Raw genomic sequence first — 16,447 nt, 5'->3', positions numbered from 1 at the left:
TGTAGTTTAAGAAATTTTCTCCCAATATTTCTCCAAACTGGTGTTTTTCCACAATTAACATTCAGGAAATACATAAACAATAGTCACGTAGGCAGTCTATGAGATAATTTTATATTCATATTCATTTTATGAAAAAAAAAGTTAATTTTATAAATATAGTAGCTAGTGATTTCTTATATTTACGCGAATGTTAGACATTGAAATTAAACTAATTTTCCGGATTCTATCTGCGTAGATCGGACCACCAACAGCAAAAATTTTAAAAAGTTGTATAATTGTAAAATGTAGGTAGATATTGTAACTTTGACTTTGCGGATGAACAACACCTCAGTCCCCCCCGTGACCATGAAGGCTGCAAAGTCTTCGAAACGTCGGGAGAAAAATAAAAAACAAAAAACCGCGATAGAATCCGGAAAATTAGTTTAATTTCAATATAGTAGCTAGGCTAATTTTAGACATATTATAAATTCTGCGTTTATGAAGTCTGAATATTAATTGTCTCGTCTCGCGCCTCTGTTCACGTGCATTATTTCGAAAGGATAAGCTTACATAATACTTATATTTCTGGTACAACAGTCAAAGATACTTATGACTAAATAAAAAACGTACACAAGTAATAATTAGATCCATTCGGTATCTGAGGTACTGAATCAACTGCATCTGACAGTACCCTTCGACTCATTAGACATTGAGGAGACAAGGACGTTGCTCGTCTGATGTTAAGGTATGCATGCCTATAACTCGCGACAACCGCTCAAATCTGAATTATAAATAATGCATAATATTGAACTGCGTTTGTCATCCCGAGGTACACGATATTAAAGCCGGTACTCACAAACGTTACTTAGCTCAGTACGGGGCCATGTTTGAAAAAGCCTATTTCTCAGTGCTTTCGGCATGACCACCTTCGCAGTGCGTAGGCATAGGAGCGCTGTGATTGAATAATATTGAGATACAACTTTACTTCAGTTGGCTGTAAGATGAACAAAGGTGAGCATAGAAGTAGAAAGCTATAAGATTCCGGTACTAGGCGATCTGGCCCATTGTACGTCCTTATAGTATTGAAATGAAATGATTTATTTGAATCTGTAAAATGTTATTCATTATTTAGATTCCGTCAATATTAACTCTACCACCAGTTCGGAAAGCAGTTTTCACCAGAGAAGAACGGGCAAGAAACTCTGGTGTTGCTCTTTTCAATCAGTTTAGGGTAAAGACTACAGTACATGATAAAGTAAGAAGAAAAAAAAAAGAAAAAAGTTTAGAGCAGTTCATTTATAGGCTCGTGAAATAAGGAATAAATTAATTTAATTTTTTATATGACTGCACAACCCTCTCAGGAATCATGAAATTTCTCTATTGTTGGTGAATACGGGTGTAAGTCTCCCAATGCGCAGTAATAACACTGGATGCAATTTCCATCAGACGACGACGGTGTTTGTCTATCGATACCTCGCGGGATAAATGCACAAAGCCATCTTAACGTCTTATTTTTCAGTATGCAGAGGCAATGCGAAGCTTTGTAATGTTTTGTATTTTAAAGTTCTGGGTGTTGATACTGTTTGAGTCGTCCCATTTACTATCAGGCCAGCGGCTTGCCCGCCTCATTGTTCAGTGGTATAACTATAAATAACCTAGTAATGTCAGTTGTGAAGCCATCCTTAACACATTGAACTTAATAAACATAATGATCTTCCCTAAACTTGACCTAGAATGTTGGCTTCCTGCTACTGTTTTTACGTAACAGGAAAACTACTATGCTTACGTAGTTTCGTTCGTGGCGTCAGCATCGCGTAACCTTTCCTCTGACCTGATATTATACAGATAGGTATTTTGACGTCAGAAGCAGACTAGACAACCCCTACTTAATCAATTATAGAGCATGATAAGTTTACGACTGGTAAAAAACTTAATTAAGTAAATAGAAGTAACAGATTCTCATTTGCAATCAGTTTGTCTAACTTACAAAAGTTCCCAAGTTAATGTGTAGATAGCCAAACCTACGGAAGAAAAGTCGATAGTCACTAGTCAGATTTTCATTTCGTTCTTTCTTGTATCCAGTCAAATGATTAAGTTACGCAGGTGATCTCTTTAAATTATTCAACTGACACCTAACAGCATAAACTTGAAATGGCTAAAAATAAAACGATATCTCAGGTCCGCGTCCGATCTCAGAATCCTACAGAGTCGGGTAGCAAGCGGCCTCGCTGTGAATATTATAATATAAATGAAGGCTTGCGAAGATAGTATTACATAAAACGATGATATAACTAATGCGGTCACGATATCCAATAACCGTAATGAATTAAAGTACTATGGGCACGTCATCGTTGATAAGAAATGATAATGCTCACAATGATGCAAACAATACCTATGTAGGCATTAGGCGCCGCGTTTTTATCGTCACCGCGCTTCAATGAACCCATTTTTTTCCTCAAAAACGTTTATTCCCGTCCGGAAATTATAATAGACACTTTTTTTGAAAGGAGTCCGTTGGCCTTCGATGGCTTTTACGGTTGCGATGGACGGTTTTGGCAATGGTTGTCTGAAAGCATTTTGCGTTTTACGATTGCTGCCGTTTTTGTTAGTAGTATACTTATGACACATTCTATAGATTTACATCATGCCAAGTTTCCTTTGATTTTCCAGCGTCAAAAGCTAATTCTTCACCATATTCAGATTTTAGATAGAAAAAATTAAGATATAAGAATCTTGTTTAATGCCTTTTAAGAACTTATCAATACAGTACATACAAAAGAGGTAATTGAATTATGTGGAGATATTCTTTTGCATACATTTTCGTCCCTACATATAGTATTGATAAGTACAAATGCAACAAATACAGGAACTACCGTCGGTTCGATAAAACTATGAGTCGCTGCCGCCACACAATGGCCAGATTAACAATGGTTTTCACCCTGATTTGTGAAGCTAATTTAAATATGTATGCGCAAGTTGTTGCTCGGGTTTTATTTATGTTGCCTGTTTTTGTTATTGGTTGTTATCTGTATCCAATTCATAAATAAGCAATGCAGAAGTTATGTTGACTGCGTTTTATGTTTTTATCGCATTGGAAGTCTTATGTTTAACCGAAAAGTTAAATTTTTTTTTCACATAAATGAATGACGAGACGTACATGCCCATCGTCTGGTGGTAATGTTACTCTTTAAAAGTATTCAACTGCACTCTTTAGATGTTAAGTTTTATAATGCCCAATAATATTAGCTACAATCATATAAAAGTAAATAATAATTGATTACCATTCAGTACATGAGCTTAATTATTATTAATACCTATGTAAGAATTTTTTAGGCTCTCTACAATATTAATACTGCTAAAAATAAACGCTACAATTTCATCAATATTTTTGTTTACCATCAGGGGTTATGTATGACGGCAAAGAGCGTCTCATGGCTGACGCGGAGATGGTCCTGGTATCAGCGGGCGGTCGACTCGCCAACGTGAACAACTCCACCGCTAAAACGTTCATAACGTACAGACGAGCGCACCCGGGCGCGCCGTGCAACGCTCTCGTCGTGGTCGACGTGTGCGTCATCATAGCGAGCAAGGGCGAGAACCCGCCACATGCTTTCTGTATGATAGCAAAGAACTTGAACAAGGGTGAGTATTTGATTTTAAGTTTTTATTTTTTTTAATACGACTTGCGTTTGTTAGCCCCGAAAGGTCGGCTTATACAAATTACAAACACTGGACATTTAAGAGCGTATTAAGCGCTCCCTTGAAAAATTAAATGACCATGCTGAGGGCAACCCACTAACACGTTATGAACCTCAGGTCAGGACGGCCGCTGAGAGGAGGTGAGGCATCAAGGATGATGAGATTTTGAGTACTGATATATTTAATAGTTGTTAGTTTGGCACTGCCGCAATTAACCATTTCTGCGGCCGGCACAAGTTTCCAAAATTAGGTCCATGCAAGACCTAAAACTTGGTCCTGTAATTTCTGTGACCCTCCAGGATCTGCAAAGCTTGCACTGCTATAGTACTGGTGTTGAGTGGAATTTTAGGAAGTGAAGGTATCATGAAAGGAACATTTTAAAAGTCTACGAAAGAACTTGCTTAAATGATAAAATTTGAATAATATTAATTATATTTCAGTGTGAAATGAGAATACTATTTATTCAAAAACTCTGTTTACTGCTACTTTATGTCTACTTCTGAGTAGCGTGAAAAATATGGAATCATAATGCATTCATCTCAACAAAACTGAGAGCAAAATTTGTCTAGTAATATGAATACATTAATAATAAATAAGTTAGAAATATATTGCGTTCATTTTGCAACTATTTTGCATAGTCTACGATTTATATTGTCAACCATTTGTTGGGCGGGTGCCAAGTCTCTAACAAAAGGTTTCATGTATTGTTTGGAATATGAATAGTCATTAAAGCCTCCCTTTATGCTTCTTGTGTCTTTAAGCTTTGGCGTTAAAGTATCGGCTTTGGGAATTGTCTTTAAACTTCATAAACCACGTAATGAAATGGAACTTTTTTTATCCGATATCGATAGAAAGAGTACGATTATTCATTCATCTTATTTGAAGATTAACAAGAGGTTTAAGATTATCAAGTTTTGACGAGTCTTCATAAATATCGGAAGCATGTTTCAGTAAATATAATAATCATAATTAAACATAATGATTTCTTCAAATTATCCTCAAAGTTCTGCCGTGTCGCAGACTCGTAGACTCAAGGAAGTACATATTACATCAAGTTATCTGTTGCATGTCGACGTTCTAGTCATTATGTCATTATTTTTAATACGACTACTCGCCGTCTGAATCGACATTCGTCAGAAATATAACACAAACTAGTAAATACTAAAGAATTCGACCTCCTGCCATCGCACTTCACGGAGCGGCCTTCACGCTCTGAAAAGGGCGTTTCACATAAGAAATTAAAAGCATTTCATCGCGAATGCATCTCCTTGACCTACATTTAATAACTAGCATATTTTGTTCATAATTGACTAAAGAATTTGAACAAGATATAAAGTTATTCAAATACTACAAAGACTGTTTGCAGAACATTAATTTTATTAGACATTGGAAAAAGACATTGCATACATTCCCGATCTTGACGCAATTCTTAAACAAAACATTAAATTTGTTTGTAATGAAAATAAAACGTATTGTCTAGAGACGTGTTGTCTCTGTTGAGATAAAGCTTTCTGCTAAGATTATGTTAAATTCATGACTAAGTTTTAGACTATTCAATTGTTACGCCATAATAGTTTAGGTTCTACAGAGACTGTCGTTCTAAATTAGATTAGAACTAAGCTTATGTTATATTTTAAAAAATCGAATTCACTTTTAATGCCATAAATTATATTGAAATTAAACTTATTTTCGGATTCTATCGCGGTTTTTTATATTTTAGTTTTCTAGGCTGCAAAGTCTTCGAAACGTGGGGAGAAAACTAAAATATAAAAAACCACCATAGAATCCGAAAATAAGTTTAATTTCAATATAATTTATGGCATTAAAAGTGAATTCGATTTTTTAAAATATAACATAAGCTTAGTTTAATTTCAATGTCTAATATTCGCGTAAACAGAAGAAATCATAAATTATATCTCAAATCCCTGGTCCTTTTGCCTCAAGACTAACATCGGCATCCATGATTCCTCCAGAGGAGAAGTACAGTAAGAATAAGGAAACATCAATATAGTGGCTGTTTATGGGTGGTAAAGATTGTCTAAAAACTTCTGACCGAGTTATCCGTTTGTCAGGTTGTGCTGTAAACAAAAATAAATCTTATTTAAAGCAACATATAATTTAATAAGTATTTGTTTGTTTACAGGCTTAATGGGCAGCGATGTGTTTCTATGCTACAAGAAGTCAATGAACCGTCCACCGCTAATTGCTTACAAACCAGAAGTGTTATTCAGGTGAGTGTAATATTCCTTTCGTACTAGACTTGTTTTAGCCGCAGTGTATAACAAGTTTATAAATAAGTTATTATCGCGTCAAATTACATAAGATTCGATGGCTTCTTTATGAGTTAATATTTTGCAGGATAAACCATAAGGTAATATTAAAAAGCGATTTGTTGAATGGTTGTACCAAAATTTGAAAAGAAAACAATGAGAGAGCGATGTGCATTAGCCAAGATACAACTCTTGGCTCACTATTACAAGGTTCTAAATTATAGTTTCTGGCTTAATTGAATTATATATAGCACATGATTCTACGCCTCTTTTTTTAAATTTCCAATAATCCCGAAAGATAAAGAAAAAATAATCATGAGCTATTGTGTTTGTTTATTTTTACCAATATGAAAATTGTAAATCTTATTTTTCTAACATCGATAAAAAATTAACGTTTACCTTTTAATGCTAAGCAAGCGAAAAGCGATCAGCTAACGGATTGTACTAGAGTCGCCCAAAACCAACAAAAGCGCCATTCCTGCACTAGGAAATATATCAAATGACTTCAATAACCTAAAATGTCTTAAAAAAAATACGAAACACTGATACAAGCTTACTTTTTATAATGTATTCAGAGTCCAGGACCGGCTATAAGGTCAACCTATTGACAATGACGGATTACTTGATAATAAATTAAGCACAAAATTGAGTGCATCTATAACCAATTTAAATAAATATTTATTTTTATTTCGTTATGAATAATATAAAGCACATCTATTTCAAGAATATTATAAAATGTAGTGTTCTGATTAATATTACTATGATATTGTATTTCTTATAATTTACAATCGATAATCGATGATTCATTCTTTGCGGTCACTTGTGATGATTAGTTCCGACACAATACTCGAATTATTGATAATATTGTTATTGTTAATATGCAGTTACTTGTGCGGAAGTGATAATTATACAAAATGGATGAGTCTGAACAGTAAAATAATACTTAAGATTATTGTTTCCAAGTTAGAATTTATCATGAATGTAACTTTTTTAACCCCATCTTATTCATTTATATTCTTATCTATTATAATCGTTAATTGCGGGCCGCTTCCAATAAGGCGATCTGGAAATCTTTGGGAGAGGGCCATGTTCAGTAGTGGACGTCGTGGGGCTGATGATGATGATGATGATTATAATTGAGGTTGAATTTGTCATATGGTTAAAAATCGTTTTTAACCAAAAAAAATTAGGAGCAATAAAAAATATAACAAAGATTACTCATCGCTTCATTCAACGTAGATTTAACAAATGAATACGATGCTTATAAATAAACTAATGCTAATTAACGGTTACTTTTGAGTCAGTAATTTGTTTCTCGAGAGTGCGGTTCAGGTACCTCGTTTGCATGTAATTAGGCACTTTGAAATGTTAAGTCTGTTATTTTAAAACATATTATCAATAAAGATAGTTATTTTTTCATGCTATTTACTTCTGGTAAGATCTAGCGATTCTTAGAACTTATTGAATTAAAAACTGTGAAGGATTTCAGTTTAATTACTGTCAATATATCAAACAAATGTTACGCTTCCCAACAGCATTATAATAAATAAATTACATATTTAACCAATTGAACTAAATAAAATAAAATGATATCTACTAAAATTGATAAAATAGATTATAAAACAATATTAAATGAAATCAATATTAGCATTTTGTGGAATACTTCATTGAAATCATATATTAAATTTACTTTGTCAATTTTTATTGGAACAGAAGAATCCCTTCCAGGTTAAGATCTTCTGGAAGGGTTTCTTATTGCTTACTACCGTTACCTTGTCTCTGCCAGCTGTCAGTCATGATATCGTCTGTCCAATAGTATTGTATTGTGGTATTAAGGTGTAGCATGTGAAGATTTTAATTTTTTATGCGATTTGATTAAAACAGGTACTACTGGCGCTCTTTGGAAAGTTGGGCACAAGAGGGCTTAAGGCTTATAAAGAAACTTATCGAGACTATTTTTGTCATTATTATGTTCGTATAAAGCTAATTCCAAAATTGTAATAAAAATATAATGTTTTCAGGTATCCAACGACAGAACGACGCAGCTTAGCATTTCCAGCATCAGTGCCCCTGTTTTGTTTACCGATGGGAGCGACGTTGGAGTTGTGGCCTAATAACGCTGCCTCGCCAAAACCTGTATTCTCCACGTTCGTTTTGACTGTTGCCGACGCTACGGAGAAGGTATATTTTCATAATAGTATTTGTTGTTTAAAAATTATTAACAATGTTTTTTCTGAAACTTGTTTTAGGTCTAATCAATGAAAATGTTTTAAGATAAAAATACATGGAATCAAAAGTAATAAAAGTATAATATGTCTACTCTGTGTGCCAGACGTATTTTTTGGTTCGGTATAAAGTCGATATTCCTAACTTTTTGTACCATAGCTACCGAATCTGCGACGAATAAATGTAATATTGCAATTTTGTCTAAAGAATCACACTCTCTTCTTTTTTGGGTGTACTCAGAGGTGTAACATACCCACATATCTCCAGTTATTTATATATCATTTTTTATCTCCAGGTGTACGGTTCAGCAGTAACGTTCTACGAGAGCTATCCTTACACGCAGCTAACCGAGACACAAATGGAGCTATTGGGATGGCGGGCCGGCGTGTCTCACAATACACACTCGGTACACGCTATAAAGTGTGTTTGTTTGTTGTCGCGGTGGCCATTTAGTGAAACGTTCGAAAGGTGGCTGTTGTATATACTTGTAAGTAGTTTTATATATTTATTAAAATTTGTAGAATTTATAGGGTCTTTCACTGTTCACACTTTCTTGTAAACATGATTCGTATAATTTAGTCAACTAGCAATTATATCTAGTCACAACAAACTAGATCGTTTTGGCACGTATTCTATACAAATATATCTATGTTTTTTAAAGCTATATCCGGCTCGAAGGACCATATGTTAATGATGTTTTATCGCGTTCCAGGAAATGTCATGGAGTAAACAACCTCTCAATATACCTATTGAGAGGTATATCACACATTTGTTAGAAGGCGTAGCGTTTCCAGACACTTGCCTACTGGTGCAGGTAATGTACCGTAATTATTAATAGTATAAAAATACTGATTTATAGAACTACTTAAACGGTAGTGTCTAAAGACGCGTTCAAACGATTCGCTCAGCGGCAGCGCGACCGTCACGCGGTATGGTCAATCCGTATCAAATAAACGCACGACTGCCGCAACGCAGCCACGTGATACCTCGCGGCAAATTAAAAGTGCTGTTAGATCTTTGATTTAGCTTCGTTGTAGTGGCAATTCTTATAAATTTACATAGCAATGCGGCTGCCTCTCTGCTGCCCCGTTGTGGCCACGCAACTTATTTAAAGGCGCCCTAACCTTGTAGGTTTATGGTTAGTCGTAACGCGTACAATGACTCATATCATCATTCGATAATATAACAACATATTTTTTTCTCCCTTTCAGCTATCCTCAACAAACCCAAGTGACAGTGTGATAATAACGCGTTGTGACGAACAACCGCTCGCCCGCAGTGGGGCGAGTTTTAGACAACTACTGCTCAATTTGGGCCCCGACAATTGTTTACTGTTATTAGCCCTGGCCGTCACGGAACAGAAGATACTTATACATTCGCTTAGGTGAGCTCATTGTATATAGAATAAACTTATATCTTATATTTATGAACCAGTCTATCTTGTATTATTTTGGAGATAAAACAAAAGCATTTTTAAAACACTAACATTTAATTTCATACCTGTGTGCCAAGATATAGCGAATTCGCAAACCTAACCATGCATATTTGCGGCGCTTTCGTCAAATTTGTATGCCTTACGTACATGTCAACAATTTAATACAGCGCATTAGCAATATCTGAAATAATTACAATAAATCAAATTCAAAACTAGTATTTATTTTGCAGGCCAGACACACTCACTGCTGTTTCTGAGGCGGTATCGAGTTTACTGTTCCCCTTTAAATGGCAGTGTCCGTACATACCATTATGTCCATTAGGTAAGTTTGATTATAAGAACATTGTGTTTAATTTTGTTTATATATAATGCGTAATAAGATTGTTTTTTTTTTCATATATAATATCGCAAATGATTATTACACAATACATATTAAAAAAAAATCTTCCTAAAAAAGATTACGAACGAGTACTAAATGAAAATCGGGTATTTAATTTCATACAAAAAAAAAAAATATTGATCATAACATATTACCGATAAATTCTACTAATTACATTTGCCAAAAGAAAAATTGTAATTCATTCACCATAGTAAAAAAAAACAACCTACATAACATTGATTCCAGGTTTAGCGGAAGTGTTGCACGCGCCTCTGCCGTATCTGATCGGTGTCGACTCGAGGTTTTTCGACCTCTACGAACCTCCACCAGACGTGACCTGTGTTGATTTAGACACTAACAATATTACAGTAAGTTATGCTACACATTCTTCAAAATGAAAAAAATTATAACAAGATCCTTAACCTATTTATACGTTATAGTTATTCAATAAGAATTTAATTGAACTGTGTATGTGTGTAATAAAGAATGTTTATTTATATCTTGTTCACAGATATGTGAATCACAACGTCACATATCGATAAAAATACTGCCGAAGAGACAGACGAGAGCGCTGCGACAGACGCTCGAAACTTTATACGGGAGTATACGACCAGGTAACAATCGCGAAATTTTTAAAACAAACATATAAAGCGAAAAAGATATGTTTTAAACGTATGTTTATCATATTTTATTTTCAAAAAAGAAATACATAAAAATAAGAATATAATAATATATGTTATATTTTAGCGTCACCAGTCCACCATGCAAGTGAAAGTAAATACAACGGTGAACCCACAACAAGTTTAGATAGAGATTTTCAAAAGCGGAAAAAGGAGGTAAGTATAAGCAAAGGTTTCTATTGTTTTCTTATTTTTCTCCCGTTAAATATATTGTTATGTCTATGTTAAGAGCGTTTACGTGCCGCGCGTGAAGTCAACTATAGGTAATTCTTCGCAAAATTCACTCACACAGAGCCGTTGCGTAGCTGTGTGCGTAGAGTTAGCGCGTCGGCTATCTTTATAGTCAGACCAACCAATTTTGATCTTTTCGCTTTAATTATCTAATTGGAATGTAACTTATGATTTATGAATTTATGATAAATGAAGAATTCTATTATTAAATATAAAAGAATTCATCATGAAATAGTTTATATGTATCATTTTGTAATTATAAAAAAAATAAACATTTTTAACAAATTTTAACGGCAATTTTACAAATTGTTATTTTCACTTTTTAAATGCAAATGCTTAAAAAATTTAAGCATTTGCATTTAGAAAGTACCCTTTAGTAAAGTGGAGCTCATCATGAAGCCGAAAGATAGGCACCAGAACTCCGTAATCAGACAATAAATCAGGAAAATTACTGTGCTACGATGTTTATAATGGACCACATAATTACTCCATAGATCTGCAGTTTTTAATATTTAGCGTATTGAAAGTTTAAATTAAGTCATTAGAAATTACATATTGGAATTTATATTTTGAGTCAGAAGGTGTATGTAATGAGATGTCATTTTTAGGTGTATAACTAAAAAGTGAGAAATAAAAGACTTCTTTTTTCGGAAGTTGGTTATATTTTTTTGGATAGTTTTTTTTTTTTAATAGGTATTGCTTCTCAGTGACATCGATCATCAATCGATCGATTGTACATCCATGTATAACAATTTACCAGTTTTATATCCATAGTTTTGCATAATATTTGCGACACACGACGAAGCAAAATAGTTGGTTCTGTACTTTTTTACCAACAGCAGTCAGCTTTGACTGTAACTATGGGAATACCGTCTTTTACATCGCCACAGGCAACATCTTTATCAGTTTCTTCCCTAGCGGCCTCTTGCATCCTGTCCTCTGCAGTTAATTTCAATCATTTAGCTAACTTGTCGTAACATTTCATGTAAACATTTTGCGTTAATATTGGTAAATCTATGGAAGCTAACTGTTCGTTTAAATTTGATCTACCAACTTCAGTCATCATAGCTCCATTCACAGTTCCACGATATACGTCCATACTATCAGTATATCTCTTAGCGCTTAAATAGCTTAAATTCCATATTGCACATATTACACTTCATTAAAAATGTTGACTGCAAGCAAACATTCTCTTTCAATAGTTGAAAATGTTCGATACTACAACCTGTTGCTCTGTTGTGATTATTGAGTGTTTTAATTTGATCCAAAAAATATTGAAAATCTACAATTTTGCGGCTTTTAATATACATACAATATACCTTATTTATTTTGAGTGTAATATCAGGCACGATTACCTAAAAATTAAAGAAAATATATAGAATATACTATTATTGTTATCGAAGTTTACGCAAACACTACATACTTAAGTAAAACTGCATATGGATCTAGACGCGTTTAATTTATACAAGTATAATGACGCCGAAACCTGCACAGGGTTAAACGTCAGGATAAAATTATATGTAAAATTGATGTGAGCGTGTAAACCTAAACTAGCCCAAATAGTTAAGAAGATAGGTATACTAACTACTACTAGTAGTTTTATTCACTAGCTACATAAATTACCAAATCCCTTATTTCTAAGGTTCAAAGAGGAGAAAGGTATAGGATTCCGTCTCTCGTCACTTGAATTTTCTTAACAGTGCGCATCAGTGAACACAAAAACCTTGTTATTTGAAAGTAAGCGTACCTATGCATTATGCAAAAAAATCAGCCAAGTGCGAGTGGGACTCGCGCACTGGGTATTTGGCGAGTTGTAAACGTTTTGACAACGGGACAGCAAAGTGATTCTATAAGGCTAAGAACTCACGAAGCGGTTTTTACTCGCGCTCGCCGTGGTTGAGAAACGGCTGTTTTATTTCCAAACTCATGACGACCGGAGATCTGTGCGATTTGTAACCACCGCGGTTCCGATTATGTCCTGCAAACTTGGCGAGCGATTATGGCAAGGCGGGCGGTTACAAGATGGACAGTTAACGGTCAGTTGAGTTCCAGAACGCCATGGACACATATCAGAAACGATCACGATGGAGGAAAATGGCGTCAGATTTCTGTAACCACCCCTCCCCTACCGACGACTGCAGTCGCCCACCTACTAACCACAGAGCGCGCTGGTGCTACTGTGGCCCGCACGATTCTACTAGTTGGCCGCGGGCGTAAAACGAGTTTTGAAATGTGCGTTTAGTCCATTGAAATGTTACAATTTAAGGACCAAATATTGCATTTCTTGGAGGACGCAATTTTATTTTTGGGCCATGTGTGGGGGGTCAATAGAAGCTTAACCTCAAGTTTGTGGGGTCGCCACCCTTCTCCCCCGGCCGCCATCTTGGAAAAAGGGGTAAAAACACTTTTTTCGCGATATCTCGGAAACTATACGTCTTACAAAAATTTTGTAAAGCCATAATTTGTAGCAAATTGTTTTGCCTGCAAATATGTTTTTTTTTCTCCTTTATCCCGAAATGGTAACTCATACCTTTTCTACCTGCATAACATTCGATAAGTTAAATTTGGTAAGTTCTATGGCAAAGAAAAGAGTTAGGAATAAATAAGTAAAGTTGTACGAATTTAACAAAAAAATATTTACAAGTTAGTTTGAGGTAATTTTTTGTAAAATGTAAAAAAAGTTATAGAGCAAAAAAGAAAACTTTTATAAACATTTTCTCTCATTTTTGCTTATAACTTCTTTAATTTTTAATTTAGGGCAAAAAGTTATATAAACATATTTGTAGGCAAAACAATTTGCTACAAATTATGACTTCACAAAATTTATGTAAGACGCATAGTTTCCGAGATATCGCGAAAAAAATGTTTTCACCCCTTTTTCCATTATGGCGGCCAGGGGACAAGGGGGGCGACCTCACAAACTTGAGATTAAGCTTCTATTGACCCCCCACACATGTTCTAAAAATAAAATTAGGTCCTCTAAAAATACAAAGCTCATGTAACATTTCAATGGGCTAATTGTTTTAGCTTAAGGTTCCATTTTTTCCTTCGAGTAACTATGCTCAAGTGTTTAATGAGTAAAAAAAAGCAACAACCATAACTACAGACGCATGTTATAACATTAGTACATCAATCTTTTAGCTTTTGCTTTAGCCGAAGTTTCAGCGTTGTTACGTTTCCTTTTCTTGCCTAGAAATAGCTTTACTTCCCATTGTGTCTGAAACATAATAATATAATAATAATTTATAGTAACTAGTAAAATTATTGTCAATCATTAAAGAAAAAATATTTTACTTACTAAAGTACTAAGATGTGGCAATCACTGTATACACGTGACTATTTTTTCTACGCACAGCAAAGTCCAACTGGAGTCTCGCCGGAGCGACGAGCGATACGTCCTCTCTCTAGAAAGCCTCAAGGCGGACTAATTTGAAACGATTTGCGCGTTGCGTTTTATAGTGGTATTTAAAATATTTATAGAAAAATAACAGAACTAATTTTGTAGAATTTTTAAATTGTATGTTTTTAAGGAGATGTTCTTCTATTATAGTAATCCAATATTATATTCAATTAAGTAAGATATAGTGATAAAAAAAAATCATTTAAATGACCAACATTTCTGAAATTTTCGAATTTTTGAATTTTTATTTCTCATGAATTAAACATAAAAAGATATTTTTTCTCTACTAACTTTTTTCTTCAGGATCTTCTTAGTTAGATAAAAATAACATATTGTTATGTTCCTTAGTGGTTTAAGATATTTTGAGCTCCGAAATAGACGTTCGAAGCGCAAATTTGAATACCTCTGTTCAGTAATCATTAAACAATTTACAAATACTCAATAAATCTAAAAATTTTCTCTACTAACTTTTTAGACAACAAAATTTTCTATAATAATTACTAATTCATATGTTTTTAAAATAATGTTTTGATGGATATTATCTCCTTCGAAAAGTGCTGTTTTTGAGACATACGGCGCGCGGATGCGTAAACGCTCTTAAAGAAGGCACATATTTCTATGTGATGGTAGAAATAGTTCAAAGTGGATTATTGAAGGCTAACATCAGTTTTAGCTAAGTATATTATTCTCGACTATCTATTTTTATACAAGGCAAAGTGACCGCACTGCACCTGATGGTAAGTGGAGTGGGGTCCAATAGAATGTCGACTGACGAGAGATGATTACCCCTCGGCAGTCAACACAATTATGCCGGCCTGTTGTAACCGGATAAACACAGGCTGATCCCGAAACGCGACACACTTACGTGGGCAACTATGACGAGTTTAAAACCTTTCGTACGGTGGTCGCTTTCCGTGCGGATATAAAATATATCTTACCACCAGCAAACATTTAGGAAAGTTTGGTTAAGTCATGTAAATTTATCAGAAATTATAATTTGTGTTTCTCTTTCAGCAAATTTTAGAATTGAAGATCCAAGAAGCGTTCCTTCGTTTCATGGCGGTGACGCTACAAGGGTATCGCAGCTATTTGATACCGATCACGAAGGCGCCCACGGTCGGCACCACGGACCCGCACGCTCTGTTCCATATGGAGGCGTTTCTGCGCTCCAGGGAGAAGGTACGCCAAATCATTTCTACTAAACAAAGGTTGAAGTTGAATTATATTTATTCTCCTAAAAAATATTAATTCTAGAATATTCTTGTAAGTTTAAATGTACAGTTCAAATTTGATACAATATATTATACAAGCCGATAAAATATATTTTTTTTATTTCAAAATAGTCACGTACGTCGTACATATGCCGTTCTGTTTATACACGTCTCTTGCCAGTCGAGGCAGACTGGAGATGAGACGTCTCAAACTAGACTCCAATAATCCAATAATTTAAAATTCATGTATCACTCTGCTCTAAGAATAGATCCTAATCTAATACATACATACACACATAGTATCACGCCTCTATCCCATAATGTTAGAGACTATAGATTTCCATTTCGCATAATTCTGGCATACTTCTCTCGCTTCCTCAACCTTCCATACCCGTCGGTAAAGTTCAGTGCAGTCGACCCCTACCGGCTCTTCAATCCACATTACCCTTATAAATCTTCTTTGTCAGTCTCTTTCATCCATCCTATCCAAAATCTCCTAATCTATTAAATCCCTCTGATTTCCTTTAATATTAATTTACTTTCCCCAACCCGCGACACTATTAATAATATTACTTAACAATATGAACATATTGCAGACACAACAGCGTTTCTTCAGTCTAATGATGCGGACGCAAATGTTCACCCGTTTCATCGAGGAGCGTTCGTTCGTGTACGACGCCGATCAAGGGCTGACTTTCTTCGACGAATGTATCGAGAAAGTGGCCAGTGGAGACGAACAGTTACTGGGAATGGATACTAGTAACGCGTCCGAGAGGACTATGTTTGTGTCGCCCCCTGATCCTTCAGATACTGGTGAGATGTTTTAATTAACTAACTTCAAAAAAGGAGGTTTTCAAATCGGCGTTTTTTTATTTAGTGTTTGTTACCTCAGAATTCGGTAATTTATCTTGGTAAGCTAATATTATAGTTCAAATTT

At 34.7% G+C, this 16,447-nt stretch overlaps 1 protein-coding gene across 4 annotated transcripts in view; it reads left to right on the top strand.

Moving 5' to 3' along the window:
* LOC115446477 (DENN domain-containing protein Crag) overlaps positions 1-16,447 on the top strand; it is a 41,022-nt gene that overhangs the window by 11,633 nt on the left and 12,942 nt on the right. For all 4 annotated transcript variants that reach the window (XM_037436381.1, XM_037436379.1, XM_037436380.1 and 1 more), the window contains exons 4-15: positions 3,382-3,621; positions 5,822-5,909; positions 7,970-8,129; positions 8,470-8,661; positions 8,887-8,988; positions 9,386-9,558; positions 9,840-9,931; positions 10,235-10,356; positions 10,500-10,602; positions 10,736-10,824; positions 15,314-15,478; positions 16,107-16,323. In XM_037436381.1, coding sequence (XP_037292278.1) covers positions 3,382-3,621; positions 5,822-5,909; positions 7,970-8,129; positions 8,470-8,661; positions 8,887-8,988; positions 9,386-9,558; positions 9,840-9,931; positions 10,235-10,356; positions 10,500-10,602; positions 10,736-10,824; positions 15,314-15,478; positions 16,107-16,323 — 1,743 coding nt within the window. The remainder of the gene's footprint in view (positions 1-3,381; positions 3,622-5,821; positions 5,910-7,969; positions 8,130-8,469; positions 8,662-8,886; positions 8,989-9,385; positions 9,559-9,839; positions 9,932-10,234; positions 10,357-10,499; positions 10,603-10,735; positions 10,825-15,313; positions 15,479-16,106; positions 16,324-16,447) is intronic.

The sequence above is a fragment of the Manduca sexta genome, chromosome 8, assembly GCF_014839805.1.
Source record: "Manduca sexta isolate Smith_Timp_Sample1 chromosome 8, JHU_Msex_v1.0, whole genome shotgun sequence".
Classification (NCBI taxonomy): Eukaryota; Metazoa; Arthropoda; class Insecta; order Lepidoptera; family Sphingidae; genus Manduca; species Manduca sexta.
The sequence above is the reverse complement of the archived record's forward strand: the minus strand, read 5'-3'. Positions and strand labels throughout refer to the sequence as shown.